The 15,805-nt window shown below is 40.8% G+C and overlaps 1 protein-coding gene across 2 annotated transcripts in view; it reads left to right on the forward strand.

Annotated features, from left to right (window-relative positions):
• The window catches only part of SLC17A8 (solute carrier family 17 member 8), a 37,958-nt gene extending 30,602 nt beyond the window's left edge, over window positions 1-7,356 (forward strand). The window contains exons 9-11 of one of the 2 annotated variants that reach the window (XM_040990806.1): window positions 1,502-1,612; window positions 5,141-5,268; window positions 6,924-7,356. In XM_040990806.1, the coding sequence (XP_040846740.1) occupies window positions 1,502-1,612; window positions 5,141-5,268; window positions 6,924-7,268 (584 nt within the window). In that variant the 3' untranslated portion in view covers window positions 7,269-7,356. The remainder of the gene's footprint in view (window positions 1-1,501; window positions 1,613-5,140; window positions 5,269-6,923) is intronic. The other variant, XM_040990796.1, reaches the window with a different exon arrangement.
• Window positions 7,357-15,805: the final 8,449 nt, after the last annotated feature.

The following is a 15,805-nucleotide window of genomic DNA, read 5'->3' on the forward strand; positions in this document are numbered from 1 at the left end:
GCAGTAAAATACACACTTATTTTGATGCAAAGACTTTCTGCAATCCATGTGGAGTTTCTCATAGTGTACACTTTCTGTAAACCTTAAGACTACCTCCCTCCCCTGCGTCACAAGACAGAGAGGGCTGACTGTGGAATGGATGGGGGAGTAGAGAGGTGAGAGCTGGCAGAAGATCAAGTGGGACCTGGGGCCCCCATTTGTGCAGCTGTGTCCATGTGCCATGTTCAATGTCCTTTCCATCCAATTTCATCTCCCAGTGCCCAATGAAGTTAATCATATGATTGTCTCCAGTTTGGGATAAGGAATGTAAGACGTGAAGGAACTGGCCTAAGGTCACATGATTGGTGATTCTGAAGTAGACTCTGACTTTATAGCCCAGTTTCCAAAGACAGATGATAGAAGATTAGAGAAGAAGAGACTGGGCTTGGTCAGAATGTTCTGCTTTGTTTAGCAGTGGAATGAGGGGAACAGAGATTTGCTTAGGTTGTGTTGTTCCCTTAAAGGCAACTGCAGGTCAGTGGTCTAGACGGGAGTCAGCTGTGTCCAGAATGTCGCTGCACTGATTTCACTTTCTTCCCAGGACAGTCTGTAGGCTGGTGAGTGCTATCTGTGTCAACTTCCTGCCTGATGTTGGCTGGAATCCTTTGGTGAGAAGGGGCTTCTTAAAAATCTTCCAATTCTTTGTTATTGTGCTGGATCCACTTATTCTGAATGGAAGGAAGCAGAAAGCACTTCCGTCCTGTTGGACAAGTTTTAACAAACTGGCCTGAGAGCTTTGGTGTGTTTCTAAAAGGGAAGAATGTCACCCTACAAATTACAAGTAGTTAGACTGCATTTGACTTTAGATAACCTAGTCTTTAAAAATTTTGTATATTTTCATTTTATTTGAAAGCAGCCCCTCTCCCTCTCTCTTTTCCTCTTTGTCTCTCCTCCCACCCCCTTTTTTATCAGAGAGAGAGAGAAACACTAGCCAGGATCCATGAACTCCATCTGGATTCCCACATGAATGGCAGGATTCTGAATACTTGAGCCATCATCTGCTGCTTTCCCGGCATTATTAGCAGATCTTGAATGTAGGTCTTGAATCAGGCAGTCCAATATGGGAAAAGTTATTCTAAGCAGAGATTTAAGCCACTGTACTAAATTCTAGGTCCATGGAGAGTCTACATTTTTTTTTTGTTCCTTCGGAAACAATATTAGTGTGTTTAATGCTTATGTGAAAGGCTGTAACATATGCAGACAATGGCCAGGGGCGTACTGGAACTTTCTGGGACCATTTAGTGTTCTAAGTGTACAGGAAAATGTTAGAAAGTTCATAGAACACTCCAGTAATATTAACATAGTGATAGTGCTGAAGCATCAAAGTAATGTTGTAAGCACTGTGATAGATGGTGTATATTTAAAACTTTATTCCATGGGAGTGTAGGTTACTTCTTATTTGATGAATTTGTCAACTGATTGGTATAAAAATGACACATACCCCTGTGGTTTTCTTTTGCAGGCTTTGGCATGGAAGCAACCTTACTCCTGGTTGTTGGCTTCTCCCATACCAAGGGGGTAGCTATCTCCTTTCTGGTGCTTGCTGTAGGATTCAGTGGCTTTGCTATATCAGGTAAAGTGTGCTTTGGGCTTCTGGGTCTTATCTATTGACCAAGCATGTCTTGGGAAGAAGGCAGCACGAGGGAGTTGCAGCACCTTCCTTCAGAGCCACTGCTCAGAGAATTTCCTCTGCAGAGGGTGACTTTGTGAAGATCTGGGATTTTATGGTCCTGCCTTTCTATGTTGAAGGAGAAGACACAAGGACAGGTGGACCCCCGAGGCGCCAGCAGAGACCCAAGCACGTGTCTGCAGCGGGTGACCTTACAGATGCTCCTGGGATCTTCTCAGTCCTCCCCTCCTGTCACTGCTACTGTCAGTGCACATGACCGTGTCATCTGACACACAGTCACAGGGTCAGAAGTTGCTCAAAGTGGAAATCTTTAGATTTTGTTTATTGCATTGCTTTCATTTTCCAGGCAAGGGAAGGAAGGGACAGAGAGCAGATGTGCCTTTCTGCACAGGGCAGATGAGGTAGGAATACAATGGGAAGGCAGGTAACATCCGCCAAGCACAGACACAGCCAGGCAGAATTCAAAGGCCTCTTAAGTGTGTTAAGCTCCATCTTCTTCCCAGCTACCCTAGGAGAGTCAGGGGCATTAAAATTCTGAATTATCAACAATGGAAACTGCTCTACCTCATGTGAGATAGTATAATCCTATCACACAGACTGCAGTGATATAACAGAATGAAAAGGCAAAATCCAGCTTTTCACTCATCTTGAAAACACTGGAAAAATAAAAGTTATCACTTACAGAAGGTACATACATTGGGTATATCTCCCAGCATTGGTAAGTAGTAGGTATTCCTTAGTAATTGATGGCGAATGAAAGACAAAAGCACAACTTGGTCTGACTCCAAGTTTATGTTTTTTCTATTGTTTTAGACTAATTTAAGTATCCACCAGCATAGCAATGTTCTCAAACGGAAAAATATGACAATTCTGGTCTAAATTATCCTAAAATAGGGGCATAAGTCTCACAATGCTTAGTGCTGGTGAATAGTTATATTAGAAAAAGAAGGTCTATTTTCAGAGTAGCTTAATAAAATTTGGATTTAGAAGCACACAGATCAGATTTGAAGCTGCTTTTTGTTATGTATTATCTCTAAAAAAATTGCTTAATTTAGATTCTTCCATCTCAGTTTTTTTTTTTTTCATTCAGATATCAGACACCGTAACAGTAACCTTTAGGGTGGCTGAAGACACCTTGAGGTCGATTATGCCTTTATTCACACGTCCTGTGAGGCAGGCACCATTCTTGTGCCTGGTATTAGCACAATGAGTCAAAGATTCAGATCCAGTTTACATTCTGGTAGAAGTAAGGCATTAAAGCCTTTAACCTAGATCCAATGCATAACAACTCCATGAAGCGCTGGGTGATGCTGTTGCTCCGTGATGATGCACTGCACACAGACACGACCAGGATTGTGTAGGATGCAGACGAATGCTGCTTGAACTCTGCAGTGATGCTGGTTGGCCATCCACACTTCGAATAGCAAGGGGACAGCACTCACAGCTTGCTCCAGGAGGAGGCTGAAGGATACCTTCCCTTGATGCCTCTGTGATGCCAAAGCGGTTGATATCCTGCCTCCAGAGGTTCAGATGTCCCTGGCTTGTTGATCAAGTCACCATCACAAGGAGAGATGCGCAGTACAGACATTGTTTTTGGTTTTTGTTTTGTTTTAAGACACTTATCCCATGCTTACCACGTTTAAAATATGGTATTATTTAATCCCTGATACAAGCCTAGGAGAAGGACACTGCTACATCAGTGTTACTGACAGGAAGCAGAAAGAAGTGACTTAACTTGCCCAAGTATATCAAGTGGTTTGGATTGGACTCAAAGTCTGACCCACTAATAACCCTGTGGGTGGGACTGTGCAGCCAAGGCTGATAGTGGTTCCTCAGGCTTTTCTGCCGACTTTATTACAAATAGATAACAATACAAGAGAAGACTGACACAATACAAACCTATTATAGATGGAAGAGTTGGGACAGGTGAAGTTAAACAGATGCAAGGGCTGAGAGATGCCTGCTGAGGGAAGTGACCTTGTGGAGAGAAGGCAGTCTCTCCCCACTTGCGTGCAGTCATTTTTCATCTGCTACCAAACTCTATTGGTTTTTCAGAGATTTCTCCCAGCCTACCCGCATGCCAGAAGGATGCAGTTAGAAACAAAAAATGGCAGTTCTCACATTATCTGTAGCTGAGGCAGATGCCTGGGCTTTGTACAAGGATATAATACTCAGCAATCATATTAATTGCTTCTTATCTCTGGGTTCTTTTTCTAATAAAGTATTTATCTCATTAAAATCAAGAGAAGATTAATTAATCTTGCAGCTGCTTTATCTTCTGATTATCTGGCATTTTGATTCAAAAGAGAAGGTATGTTTATTAGAAAAATCTTTTCTCCCTAAATGGAAGTAAGGAAAACAGCCATTCAGTGTGCCAGATTAGGAAAAAAAAATGTAAATTCTATTTTCACATCCTTGCATAAAGTAAGCAAAGGGAAACATAAAATGACTGAATCCCAGAGCCCTGTGCTGGGATTGATTAGTGACTAATTAACTGTTTGCTGAGTGACTACATGTGTCAAACTCGTTGCTGGATAAGGCAGTGGTGCACAGGATTGATGCTAACGACCTGTAAAACTTGTGTGTGACTTCCATCTCTATGTCCCGTTAATTAGTCGACTTCCTTTTCACAACACTTTTCTAAGAATCATTACAAGTTATAGATCAGAAACCAAGGTTCACCAAACTTAGATCCTAGTTCAGATTTGTGTCTCAATTGAGCTGCCAGGACCAAGTCTATCCGACTCTCATATGCATCCCTGGGCAACACCTGCCAAGGTGGTGTCCAACCTTCTCTTTACAACTTTGTCCATGCCTACCCTTTACTCCTTCCCCGTGTTCCAAATGTCCTCTCCTGAGAAGTAGATTCAGTGAGCTTTTACAGTCTTTTACATTTTGCCACTTTTGAGAAAAGACTTCAAAGAGAAGGAGATGCTAGGAGCAGCAGTGGTAGGATGGTCGTAGTTAGCAGTGGTAGTAGTTAGGGGTGGTCGCTAATAGGTCTTAACTATTTGCCAACAAGTCTCACATACCTATTTTCCCTGAGTCTCATTTTAATAACTTTGAGTTAAGTAGTAATAGGATTTCCATTTTATGGATTTAGAGGAAATCAAGGCCAAAGGAAAAAAAAAATAAAAGACTGGTTGTCCTAAGTGGAAGTAAGATTTAAGTCCAAATTTACAAGCTTCAAATAGAGTAGGTGTGTGGAAGTGCTTATAAATTACAGAGTTTTGCCAGTTTTAATGTTACATTATTGAACACACCCTTTTCTGTTATATTGCATGATCCCTAAAGCAGGCATATATATATGCTGTATATATATATTCCTGGTAGAGTCTCCATGAGTTATATACTAGTCAGATACACCAAATACCCTGATGACAGGTGGGAGGAGCTAACCATTTTCCAAAGTGTGTTTGCAATTCTAATTCTGTTCTTTACTCTGACTTTGAGGTTTTGGCTTCACTGCAGGTTTTAATGTCAACCACCTGGACATTGCTCCCCGCTATGCCAGCATTCTCATGGGTATTTCAAATGGAGTGGGCACCCTCTCTGGTATGGTCTGTCCCCTCATTGTTGGTGCAATGACCAAGCACAAGGTAATGATTTCCTATGGGATAGTTTCAGGAGATTGAAGTCTTACAGAAACCTGCTATCTGGAGATGCTGCTCAAGCCCTTAAATGTCCTTGACCTTGACTAAGTCAAATGAACTGTTTTTCTCCTCTTCCCTCTCTTTGTGCCTCCTCCTTCTGTGCGTTAATATCCATTGCGTGTTAAGTGTTTTTTTTTTTTTTTTGGGCTCCACATTTTCTCAGCTGAGACATGAAAGCTTAGGAGAGAGAGGTGAAGGCAGTAGAAAGGGTTTGAAGACACAAAGAAGAAACCGAGGCAACTTTGGATTAATTAATTACTCAAGATTGTTTTATAGTTGAAAGTTATCACCCTTTATAGCCTATTTCCATTTATTGCTTAGTGTATTCTAGCATAAAAATATGAGTGCTGTTGTACTTCCCTGTTAAGAATGTAAGGGGCTGGTGCTGTGGTATACCATCAGCATCCCATATGGGTGGCAGTTTGGGTCCCAGTTGCTCTACTTCCAATCCAGCGTCCTGCTAATGGCCTGGGAAAGCCTCAGGAGATGGCCCAAGTGCTTGGGCCCCTGCACATGTGGGAGATCTGAAAGAATCTCCTGGTTTTCGACTGGACCAGTTCCAGCTTTTGCAACCATTTAGGGAATAAACCAGTGGATGGAAGGCTTCCTCTCTTTCTCTCCCAGCTTCTGCAATTCTGCCTCTCAAATAAAAAAAAAAAATCTTAAGGATAACAATACAAAGTTACCCTGCCTAAAATCCTATAAGGAGTGGCATTCAGTCTTTACTGCATCATGTGTTTATACCAGAGTGGGTAGAAATGGAGGTTCCCATGATCCATCCAGCATTCAAGTACAGGCTAAAAACATCCAACATCAGTCACAGAAAATGTTACTTTCTGCGAATGAGAGTTTTTGGACACAACAGATTTCTTTACCCAATTGTTTTCCTAGTTAGTTGTCTGCTACAAATATGGCTACTGAAACTATTGTGTCTTCCTAGAAAAGGAAGGATTAGGCAATTTTTCTTATTTTTTGACAGAAAATAAGATGGGATTTAGAGATTTTATAGAAAGAGGACTTAAATCTTCTCACTTTGTTGCATGAGACAGTAAGGCTGGTAACATGGCTTTGGAAGTCAAGACGCCATCTTCCTTTAAGAACACATTCCCATCATTTCTTTTAACATAGAAAATACAATTGCAAATTGACTATTGAAAGATTAAGGTGTTTTCTTGCTTAAATATTCTGTATCCAACTTCAGGCAAGGAGACCTATAAGATTTAAAACTGGATGACAAAACAAGTTGAAGTTAGCCTACTATGGGAGAGGAAACCCCATTTATAAACTCAGAAGAATTTTTCAGTTGTGCCACAGATGTCCTTACATGTTGTTTATTTTAAACGACAATTTTCAAATGAAAAAAAAAAAGCAAATTTATGGTAGTCTCTAAGTTTCCTATTTATAGTAGTCTTCACTTCTGGTTTTTGAGGACTCATGTCTTGATTCAATCTTGGATACTGCTTCTAACACGTACCTTCTGCAGAAGCAGAGCTCTGCCTTTGGGTGGGCATGTGCTTGTGTCCTGGTGGGACCCCCTGAGATGTGCTGCTAATCACCCGTTTTTGGGAAAACGCTAACGGACCCTTTCTTTTCTTGTTCAGACCCGCGAGGAGTGGCAGAACGTGTTCCTCATAGCAGCCCTGGTGCACTACAGTGGTGTGATCTTCTATGGGGTTTTTGCCTCTGGGGAGAAGCAGGAATGGGCTGACCCAGAGAATCTCTCGGAAGAGAAATGTGGGATCATTGACCAGGATGAATTAGCTGAGGAGACAGAACTCAACCATGAGACTTTCGTGAGTCCCAGAAAGAAGACATCTTACGGAGCCACCAGCCAGAACTGTGAAATCCAGGGAAAGGAGTGGAGGGGTCAAGAGGGAGTGATCCTGGAAGAGGAAGAGTTGGCTTCCTACCAGAATGAAGAGCAAAACTTCTCAGATGCGTCCTAACGTTTGAAGGCTGCTTCCGTCTTCTGCTCACTTTAGGACCTGAAAGTATCCATGGCTATCATCTTCCTCATAGTTGCTCTTGCCAGAGAGCCCAGTATAGGCACACTGGAGGTAGGAGGGTGAGGGCTGAATCAGTAATAGGGAGAAATGTCATCTTGGGACACTCATGAGAGTGAGGTTTGTGCTCAGTTAGTAAAACAGTTGATCACATTTCTTTTTGATTGGCACTTGACCCATCTCTCAAAGGACAACATTTATTCAGGAAGAATAAGGAAGAAAATACCTTGCTGATCAAAGAAAATTGAAGGAAATGGGAATAATTGGCCTGGAAGAGAGTAAACAATATTTGCTGTCCCATATCCAAGGTATAGGGGGAATAGGAGGGCTCCCTATTTGTAACAGACTCTACTCCTGAAGGCCCTGTGTTGTGCCAGGTGCTTCATAAACATGATTTAATCCTCACTACTCTATGGTATCTATTTCTTATCCCCCATTTTAAAATTAAGGAAGATAAACCAGTAAGAGAGTGACTTTTCTTAAGTCCTTCTACCAGTTTCAGTGTTATAGACCCATACAGAGAGCAGTTTTAAACGAGGAAGATCTCAGCTCAGTGTTGGAAAGATGTTTTAATAAAGAAAATGGAAGACAGAATGTGTTATCTTGTGGATAAGCTCCCATTTTTGTCAAGTGTGGAGGCTGAAAAACGTGGGGTTGATGAGGCAGAAATTAGGACTTCAGCATTGTCTGGGAATTGAGCCCAAAGACTCCAGGGTCTTATATTTAGTGAAGAGTTAAATGATTCTGTGAACTCATAGTAAGGGCTGTATACTAAATGAGAGATTCAAAGTGGTTCAAAAACAAAAGCATGAAGCAAGATAGTCAAATTTCTTAAAATTGAGAACCAGAATGGCTGAACAAGGATTTTGGCACTAAATTTCAACTCTATAGTATCAAGAATATGGTTAGTTATCAGCTAAAATTACTCATGAACTGCGAAGACAATAATTAAAAAGATAGGTTTATGTGTTCCAGTTGGTAAAATTATTAATTCTTTCGTTAAAATGTATCTTCGCTCTTTCTGCTGGGTGATGATATTAGGAAGTATGATAAAATTATGCAAAATTATGACTAAGATATTCTTGGGGAGTTTTGCAATGATATTCAGGGAAACCATAATAATACAGTAGCAGTTATACAGGCAATTATTAGAAGGAAAACATCTGGGGCAGCTAGATCCGTTATCAGCATTGGAAGATTCCTCTTTATAAAGGCAATGATATGGATATTCTTTAGAAATATTTTAAAGTGGAATGTTGGCATGTAAAAGGTTATTTGAAAATAAAGTTATTTTCCTGTTCATCGGTTTGGAAATATTTATTTCTGTATTTAAAAAGAAAACCACAATATTGTAGAAAAATATAGAATTGTAGTTTTACCATTATAAAGTGTTTTATTTTCTAGTTTCTTCCATTTATATATTTCTTCTCCCTGTTGTACCAGCGGAATTATAGCATATTTTATAAAATGAAAATCTTAAGAAAAAAGTTCTTATTTGATGATTGGGATATAACTTGCACCATTAGACATCTTTGAAACTCTCTACTGACGGAATCCATACAATATCCTGGAATAGTTTCTGGCATGTAGAAAATGCTTAATAAATAATCCTCATATTCAATGCATTTTATCAAGGTTGGGGAATTTTTAGCTGAAACGAAAGCATGCTATGTCATTTCATCCATTAACCACAGAACTTATTGTAAAAATTGTGCTGCTTTCTAAGTAAACAAAAAATGGAAATGTATGATGACTGGTATTTTGTGTTGTGTTAATAAAGTCAAATAACTATAGTTTTAAAAACTCATGATAATCTTTCAAGTAATTTTAAAGACTGTTACACAAAGTTATATTTATTCTGCACTTACTGTTGGTGATTTTTAGAAATTTTGGCTGTAACTTGTCCTCATAGTATTTTTTAAAAATGGTGCCTAGGATCATGGTGCTGAGAGTGGCAAGAGACCTATGCTTCATGTGATGGACGTTTTAGGCTGCCTTGGACAGACAGGTACATCTGAATGCCAGACAGATGCAGTTTGCAAGTCATTGCCTTTTTCGCTGTACATGGCTATGTGTAGAGCAACCTTTGAGGGCAAAACAAGATTTCCAGCAGGAAGGGAAAGAGGCCTGAGGGTGCTGGATTCTTCAGAAAGGTCTGATGCTCAACAAAGAAAATTTTGGAGATTCATGAATATGCCCCTGTCCCCCAGCAGAAATTGGGAGGTTTATTTTCAGGAAGAAGTAACTCTGGATTCAAGAACATACATTGTAGCTGAATATAAAAATTCTCCAAAGGGACATGTTTTAGTCTATGATAATTACTGATGTAGGTATCTCAAGTACTTAGAACAGCACTGGCATTTTATAATCACCTGATCTTGTCCAGTGAGTGAGCCATGTGAAGTACAGTTTAAAAATATGCAGACTGAACAGTGACCATCTTGGACTGAGTGTCCAGAATTCTGCCAGCCAGGGGCTTGGAGGATTCATGAGGTTAGAAGTAGGGATTCAATGAGAAAAAGTGACAGCAGCCATGAATATCTCAGGATTTCCACATGAAAGAAAAAAAGAAAGAAAGAGAAAAAGAAAGAAAGAAAGGAAAGAAAGAGAGAAAGAAAAAGAGAGAAAGAGAGAGAAAGAAAGAAAGGAAAGAGAAAGAGAGAGAGAAAGAAAGAAAAAGGAAAAAAAGAAAGAAAGAAGAGAAAGAAAGAAAGAGAAAGAGAGAGAGAGAGAAAGAAAGAAAAAGAAAAAAGAAGAAGGAAAGTTCTCTTGACTAATTACTCCTTGTGCAACTCACCTATCATACCCTGCCCATGGGAGTAATTAAATATTCTCATTCTTTTATTTGAATTATTTAGCATCTTTCATAAGCACCTTAACTTTTGAGGTGCTGTTCCAGGGGCAGAAAAACAGTGACCAAAATAAATATTAGGAAGGTAACATCTTAGAGGGAAAAGACACCAAAAAGGTAGAGCTGATGAGTAAATTCAGGAAATAGTATGTCAACAAGTGGTGAACGCTGACAGCACTGGCATAGAACAGGGAGAATGGGAAGGTTGGTGTGCTATGTGAAGTGTTCAGGGAGAAGTGACCATTGGAGGCAGTGTGAAGCAGCAACGCCAGATCAGGGCAAAGGGTTCCAGGCAGAGGAAGAAGCCAAGAACAAAACAAGGACACGCTTGTCATACTGAAAGAACAGCAGTTCCTGGCAAGTGGGCGGATTCTGGGTGTGGCTTCAAAGAAGCAAGATCTGTTGAGAGGGAGAAATTGGCAAGTGAACAAGATTGTTGAGTAGGAATCAGGAGTTTTGCATTTGAGTGTCCTGCTTGCCTATGGATGTCCAAGTGACGGTGTTGGCGACAGTGTTTTTCATTCAGAACAGCAGCTGTCCACTTGTGAGTTAACAACACATCACATCTCTGGTGTTTCTAACCTCGAGGCTGGAGAAGCTGGAGATTCCAGCGAAGAGAAGAAAATGGGTGAGCTCTGAGGACACTCTGGTCTAAGAGGTCAGAAAGAAGAGGAGGAATCAGCCAAAGAGATAGGAGGGGAGGTAGGGAGGCGGGAGAGAGTTCTGGAAAGTGTGGACCCGTGGCCCTGTGAGCGAAGGAAGCATGGTACGGAAGGGACCATCCCTGTGTGCAGCTTCTGCTGGCTCAACTATGTGAAGTCTGAGAATGGACCACTGGGTTCATAGAGATGTGCCAATGTGGCGATGCCCACACAGCCAGGAGCGGAGGGTGTTCATTGTGCCAAGGGATAGTCTTCCCCTCCCCTAGGGACAGACATCCAGGGATCTCAACAATTCCGCAACATTTCCGTCACATAAAGCAGAGCCCAACACAATCGGACAAAAGGTACTCGGAGGAGGCCAAAATTTACTTTAAAAGAAATGTTGCAGACCTGAGACAAAACAAAACAAAACAAACAAACAAAACCCAGAGTTTTACTTTTAAAAAGAGAAGCATCCCCAGAAGAACAAGCTAGGTAGACTTTTGAATCTGGGAGAATAGTCAAGAGTCCTTGATAACAGTTTAGAAGGAGGGCCTGAACCAGCCACAGGGGCAATGAAAAGAAAAAGAGCGCGGTTACAGAAATTTAAAAAAAAAAAAAAATTTTTTTAAAGTAATTTATTCTCCTTGTAGAAAAGTTTTATAATACAGAAAAATGCAATGAAGGAAATCAAAACTCCCTTATTATTTCAGCAGATGTAATTACTCTTAATATTCAAGCAAATAAGCCTCTGATCTTTACAGATATGTGTTTTTTAAAAAGAAATTTGGGATAATTCTGACTATGCAGTTTTTATTTCCTGCTTTTTGTACTTACCTATATACAATAAATTCCTGTTTAAAATATTTCTCAAAAAATGTCATTTAAAAAATTCACTGAAGGCACTGGCACCATGGTGTAGTAGGCTAAGCTTCCACCTTTGGCACTAGCATTCCAGCTGGTCACAGGTTCGAGTCTAGGCTGCACCAGTTATGATCCAGCTCCCTGTTTATGGGCTGGGAAGGCAGCGGAGGATGGTCCATGTCCTTGGACTCCTGCACCCATTGGCTTAGCTCCAGCTGTCGCACCTACTAAGGGAGTAAACCAGTGGATGGAAGATCTTTCTTTTTCCGTCTCTCCTTCTCTCTCTCTAAATCTGCCTTCCAAATAAAATAAGCCTTTAAAAATTCACTGAGATGATTTGTATCCAGTGAAGTGCACAAGTCTTGGTTTTACAGTTTAATCGGTCTCACCTATGTGAATATACACGCATGGTAACCACTATTTGGATTTGTGTTGTTCTGGATTAGTTTTGCCTGTTCTTAAGTTTCATATAAATCAGACAAAATCAACTCTTCTGAATCCTAATTCTAACCCTTGATACATTTAAAAATTGAGTTGTGTTATTGTATTTACCTGTGTTTGTGTTTTACTGGTGTGTATACACATTTTATAAATATAATGAGTTTTGTTGATTCATTTTCCTATTGAGGCCATTTGGGTTGTTTCTACTTTAGTTTAAGGGAATAATCATGAATAAAGCTCCTACACATATTTTGTCTCTTTTGTAGAGATTTTTTTAATTAAGGAATAGAATTTCTGGGTCATCCAGCGGGCGTATGTTTAACTTGATAAGAAATTATCAGACGATTTTTCTGTTGTGGTTGTACCATTTTACTTCCCTACCATTCATGAACGTGAGTTCAAATTGCTCAACATCCTCATCAGTGAGGAAGAGACTTTTTTCATGATTTCCTATCATGTCTAGATGTTAGATGTTTTAGGCAGTTTCTAAATGTTCACTGTTACAATCACAGTGATGAAATCTTTGGCAACAAATCTTAGCCTCCTTCATAAGAGCTGTTTTCAAGAGATTTTTTCATTTGTACATTATGATTCAGTAAGTAACTGGTTAAATTCATTAGCAGCAGTATAGTACAGATTGTAAAAGCACAGCTGTCTGAACGACAATGTTAAGGTGGCTTTGAAATGCATTGCTTTCGGAGTTGCGTTTGAGTTCGTGAATGATGGGGATTCTGGGGCTAGTAGGCACTCCAACACAGGTATATCCCCACCTCTCCTCAGTTTCTTCCTTTTCTCTCGTTTCTTGCTCTCCCTTTTGTCCTTCCCTTGTTTTCTCTTTTCTTCCTTCCACATACACATGTTATGCATACTCCCTGGCTTCTGAAATAGGAGTTAACCTATTGGACCACACTAGAGCAGGAGAGAATTTCAACCCCTTCAGCCGTTGGTGGGCAGCCAGTTGAATCCACGTCCCTTTCCTCCTCAGCTTTCCCCAGTGGGAATGGATGGCCGCACCTTCCAGCTGGAGCTCCTGTGCAGCGGACCTAATCTTCCTTATCAAGCCAGGAGGAAGAGGCAGAGCTTTCCTGGTGAACTTCCAGCTTTGCCTTGCATTTCACATGGAGAGAATGACCTAAGCAAAACGGAGCCATTTGTTCTTGAAGCTGGCTGAGCATCCTGCCCGGGTCGTGCTGGTATGGTGTCACCACCCCAGTGGCTTGAGGGGAGACATTCAAATATCTTCATTTGAAATCCATGGCTGGGGCAGGAGGGAAGCCGGCAACCTGGCACTGGAACTCCTCAAAGCACAGGGACAAAATGTTGGGGTATCTGCTCCTTTCTGAGAAGAGAGTCTTTCTCCTTTGTAGTTTTCACCACACTCTGAATGCTGTCCATGCTCTAAGAGAGGCTAAGATTTTCTTAAAATGGGCTACAGATAGGTTGCTAAGTGGCAGGAAATCCAACAATTATGTTGCTGCTTTGCAGCCTCTGCATAGGATGTCATCAGTGGAAATGCATGTCATCTGTGGAAGTTGATTCCTTGGTTCAACATCTAGCTCGTCGTCCTCACCTTCTTTCCTCTTCACCCAGTTCCCTTTGTTGGTTCTCTTTCGTATTTTTCTGCCATCTTCCTTCATTTGGGTTTTTCGCCTTCTTCCTCCATACCTCCCTTCTTCTTTCTCTAATACAGTGGGAGAGTGTGGTAGGAAAGAACATTTCCAACCTATTTCTTCACCCCCTAGTCCCATCATTCCAAGCAGAGACTACAAAATATCACAGTTATGCAGATTAACTCTGTTTGAAAGCACTTGCATAGTTTCTTATCAAGCCATATAGTATCTGACTATACCGTGTAATAAATCAGGATGGTGAAGATAATGCTAACATTCTTGAGAAATTAGTGGAAAATACCACGAGATACTGTGAATACACACAGTCATAAAGGCTGGTTAAATATTATTACACAAAGAGCAAGTTTTCAAATGTTATTTATTCAAGCAAAGTGAGCTCTGTTTCTTTGCAGATGAAATAATTACACACAGCAAGAGCAAGCATCCTGGCTTTTACTAATTACAGCCATTTGTTTAAAAAAAAAAGTTTTTTCTTTTTTTATGTTTGGCATCCTGGTTGTTTTAGAGTTCTTTCCAAGGTTGCATGTTCAATGATCATCTTCTAAGCTTCTGCATTTTTAAGAATGATGTAATACTTCCTTGATTATTTCAACATACCGCAGAATCGAAACACTGCAGTTTAGGGTTCAGAGACACGTCCTCACTAATCTGCTTTCGGGACACATTTTATAATGAGTTCTGGCCTAAGATGTGATCCTGGTTTTCATCAGAATTTTTAAGGGATTCTATTCTTAGCTGAAATGGGTTAAAGAGTCAAAGGCCTTTTGGCTCTTTTTGGGTCTGGTGTTTATGATTTTACAGGGTTTCAATATTCTTGAGGATATGATTTAATTTTGAAGGGTTGAAGGTGCCTGTTGGTCCAACACAGATTTTTTTAAACTTCTCTTTCTCATAAAGCCCATAATATTTTTTATCTTTGTAAGAAAGAGTGAAGGCCTCGATTCTTATGGATGGATCAATATATTGGGGACAAAATTGGTCTTTAAAACACAAGAATGTTGTTGCCCTCCTTATTTAAACCTTCAGCGGTTTCTGTGTTACATCTGTATCCCTGCACTACCTACCACTAGTACACTTTTGTGATTTTAAAACACAATACTCATTTGTCCACAATTCTGTGGGTTAGTCCTCAAAATTGGGCTCAGATAGGTGGTCATTCTGTTGGTGGGTGTGGTGTCATTCCTGTGACTATGGCCATCTGGGGGCTTAGCTGCACCTGACAAGCTGCTGATGCGCTGTTGATGCCGTCAGCCATGGTCCTAGTCCATATGACTTCTCCTACTCCGGCTGGATAGGCTGGACCTTTTCTCTTGGTAGAGACAGAGAAGCAGGATCAGATGGAGAGAATGGAAACTCTAAGCCCTCTAGAGGTTGAATCTCAGGATATCTCACCGTGTTATTGTTTCTTTATGTTGTTTTTCACAGGGCTGGGCCCAGGTCCGGGAGAGGTAGAGTATATTTCCCCTCTTGATGACAGGGGTGTGATGCTGCATTGCAAAGAAACATCCACGCAGGGATGCAAGGGTTGTGGTGGTCCCCTGCAAACAATTTACAATCGGGGAAAGGTGTTGTGGTGCAGTGGGTTAGGATACCACTACATTGGTTGCTCACATTCCGTATCAGTTTCAGTCCTAGATTCAGTCCTGATTCCGCTTCTAATCCAGTGTTCTACTGGGTGCACATTCTGGGAATCAGTAGGTGATAGCTCACATACTTGGAGCCCTTCAACAAGTTGGGGACCGGGGGTGAAATTTCTGGCTTCTTGCTTCAGTCTGGCTCAATCCCATCTGCTGAAGGCATTTCAGGAGTGAAGAGCAGATGAGGCAAAATCTATTTCTCCCCCTACCTATTCCTTGCCTTTTAAATAAATACAATAAAGATTTAAAAATGATCGATTGTAGCTTCTTATAATGAAAACACACACACACACACGTTCAAAAGCCTCATATTCCTCCTGCCTGCCTTTCTTGCCAATGTCCTCTTGCTCCACCTGGCCTCCTTTCTGTTGCTCCAGGTTAGCCTTCTTGTTGGTTTCTCTGTCTGTTGTGCTCC

Source organism: Ochotona curzoniae, unplaced genomic scaffold (genome assembly GCF_017591425.1).
Source record: "Ochotona curzoniae isolate NIBS_2020 unplaced genomic scaffold, NIBS_Ocur_1.0 contig_1014, whole genome shotgun sequence".
Lineage (NCBI taxonomy): Eukaryota > Metazoa > Chordata > Mammalia > Lagomorpha > Ochotonidae > Ochotona > Ochotona curzoniae.